Source organism: Salvelinus sp. IW2-2015, linkage group LG22 (genome assembly GCF_002910315.2).
Source record: "Salvelinus sp. IW2-2015 linkage group LG22, ASM291031v2, whole genome shotgun sequence".
Taxonomy (NCBI): Eukaryota; Metazoa; Chordata; class Actinopteri; order Salmoniformes; family Salmonidae; genus Salvelinus; species Salvelinus sp. IW2-2015.
This window is the reverse complement of record NC_036862.1, coordinates 15,113,462-15,116,398: the sequence shown is the minus strand read 5'-3', so window position 1 is coordinate 15,116,398 and position 2,937 is coordinate 15,113,462. Positions and strand designations below refer to the sequence as shown.

The 2,937-nt window shown below is 44.8% G+C and overlaps 1 protein-coding gene across 1 annotated transcript in view; it reads left to right on the top strand.

Moving 5' to 3' along the window:
- Nucleotides 1-643: 643 nt before the first annotated feature.
- Nucleotides 644-2,937, top strand: part of mecom (MDS1 and EVI1 complex locus) — a 34,140-nt gene continuing 31,846 nt past the window's right edge. Inside the window, exons 1-2 of the mRNA XM_070433988.1 lie at nucleotides 644-776; nucleotides 2,613-2,715. Coding sequence (XP_070290089.1) covers nucleotides 2,667-2,715 — 49 coding nt within the window. The 5' untranslated portion in view covers nucleotides 644-776; nucleotides 2,613-2,666. The remainder of the gene's footprint in view (nucleotides 777-2,612; nucleotides 2,716-2,937) is intronic.

Here is a 2,937-nt window from a genome sequence, read left to right as displayed (position 1 = left end):
CGTTTTTTTGTTTCGACAAAACACCAACACTGATTTTGGGGTTGCTTTTGTGCTTTAATTTATTCAGCACAACTCAGTATTTCATTTTTAGGTAAACTTGATAATAAGCATTGTTATGAAACATGTTGCACACAGTGAAATGGCTCCAATATGTTCGTTTTTATTACCATATTCATGGGATAATTGTAAATATTCAGCAATAAAGAAATACCTTCGTTTTGATGTCTAAAAACATTGTTTTACACGTCAAGTAATTGAAAGATGCCTTTTAGTTGTGCACATTTAGCACAGTGATATTCTCTATTGCGTTTCACTGCTGTCCTAGAGAGTGTGACTGTTTGTGTGTATGAGTTTGAGTGGGCTTTTCATTTGTGTGTGTGTGAGAGAGAGCAGGACACAGTTCAAGGTGTGTGCTGTGTGTGTGTGTGTGGTGTGTGTTGGTGTGATGTGTGGTGTGTGTGTGGTGTGTTGTGTGTGTGTGTGTGTGTGTGTGTGTGTGTAATACTGCAGCCTCACAACAGTGTGGCCTTGTTTCTCGGTGGGAGGTATGTGGTTCGTCCATGTGGACACAGTAACCTGTGCAGATTCAGATAGAGATCAAAGTGTTAACCCTCCCCCCTCCCCTCTCTACCTCTCTCCAGATCTTGGACGGGTCGGGCCATGTAAAGTTCTGTGTGGATGCCAGCGAGCCTGATATCGGGAGCTGGCTGAAGCACATCCAGTTCTCCCCCACGGCCCACCAGCACAACCTGACGCCGTGCCAGATAGATGATCAGGTATGTGAAGAGGAGACCGCCCTCCTGCCTGCCACAGGGCCTTAGTGAACCCCCATGTCCTGCCTGCCTGCCTGTTGTTGTGTTAGAAGGTGTTATTGTGATCTAGTTCAGATAGCCCCTGTGCGGCCCACCCTGCGTTCAGTATCAGCCCCCCTCTCCTCACACACGCACACGCACACACACACGCACACGCACACGCACACACACACACACCCTGCCTCCGAGGGCCCATCTGTGTGTTGTGTTTCTGTGTAATTGTGTCTTGGCTTCGGTGTGTCGAGGACCACAGGGCCAGATCACACACACCACACACGGCTGCTGTGCTGATAGTCACAGACACTTCACACACGCTTGCACTGTAAACTTCCAGATATGTGTGGTATGCCCCATTGCTCTTTCTCTCCTCACCTGGGAGAGACAGGACAGGATGGCCTACCTCCTACCTGACACATAGGGGCATTTTCAATTCACTCATTCAATGGTTAAATAGTATTTTATGGACTCAGACTACACACACACACACCTATAGTAAGGGAGACTTTATTTGACATGGACAGTGCATTCCATGTCTTGATGGAAGATAAATTGATAGAAAAGTTTGCATCACTTTTCATTACTTCTTCATAAATAGTTTCTAAATACTTGTATATGTTGCAGATAACAGATAAGGAATCGGTTTCAAATGTAATATTGATGACTGGATGTAATTTGTAACTAAAAACATTGTGATCGTGATTATACTCATCATTAACATGATCATAACGTCACTATACAAACGGTTATTTAACACTCCAAATTATTGTATTTTGAGAGGAAGACTACTTTAGATTTGTATTTGACACGGTAGTATAATGAATCCCAATGGGTGTGTCCCAGTTGTCACCCTATTTGCTATAGTGCACTATGTATGCCCCCTATAAGAGCTCTGGTCCAAAGTAGTGCACTATGTAGGGATTAGGGTGCCATTTGAGACGCAACCAATGTAATGCAGTGTTTGATGTAGCCTTCTGATTGGCCCTCTCTGAGGTGTGACTGACTGTTTTCACTGTGGTTCTGCTCGGGTAGCTGTCTAAGTCTGGCCTGGATCATGGACAAGGCTGTGATGAGATTATTGTTAGGTACCACACACTGTCACAACACTGTCTTCACGTCTTCCGGACAACCCTCATGTTTTTCATAGCACAGTAACGGCCCACAAAGCCTGTCTAGGCGTAAGTTACGTGTGTAAAGTGGAGTGGTCTGGTTGGATGTCAGGAAAGTCTGTCAGTTATGCCTGTTTCTATCAGAGTATGAATGTGTGTGTTTGTTTGTCTTTTATATGCCTCTTTATCCACACGCTGTGCAGGATCGGGCCCTTTAGCAGGACTATGTGAATGTTCATTGCGGTTCTGATGGCTCCCCGTGCTCCTCATCCTAAAGCTGGAAGTGAGGAATGTAGTCCCTTACCTCCTTCCAACAGGTTTTACAGCTGCTGGGAAGTGCTGACTGTGAAGTCAGCCTGAAACCACATATTACACCCTCTTACACAATCAGTCCCACATTGTGGACTAACCTGGCTTCAATCCTCTTATTTCTGACCTAGTCCTGTTTATAATAAAACTTTATGTCCAATCTCAAGAGGGTGAGGAAAGTAAAGGAGAGGAAGAGGGGAGTGGAGGAAGGGAGGAGAGAGAAGAAAGAGAGCTAGAAGAACTGTCAGTGGTTTTTTTGTTTCAGTGAAGTGGAGGTGGGTTTGTTATATGGTGTTGGTTGACAAGGTTTTGAGTGTGTGCGTATGTACTCATGTATGTATATGCTGTAATTTCGTATGTTTAAATCTGTGTGTGTGTTTTGCAGATCTTCTACAGAGTGACTCGAGAGATTCAACCAGGAGAGGAGCTGCTTCTGTACATGAAGGCAGAGGATTATTCATGTGACAGCATGGCTCCTGATATGCACGGTCAGTTCACACACACACACACACACACACACACACACACACACACACACACACACACACACACACACACACACACACACACACAACAAACCACACACACACACACACACACCACCACACACACACACACACCAACACACACACACAACCACACAAACACACATACACATACACACACAATATACACACCATACACACACACACACATAAACAACACACATT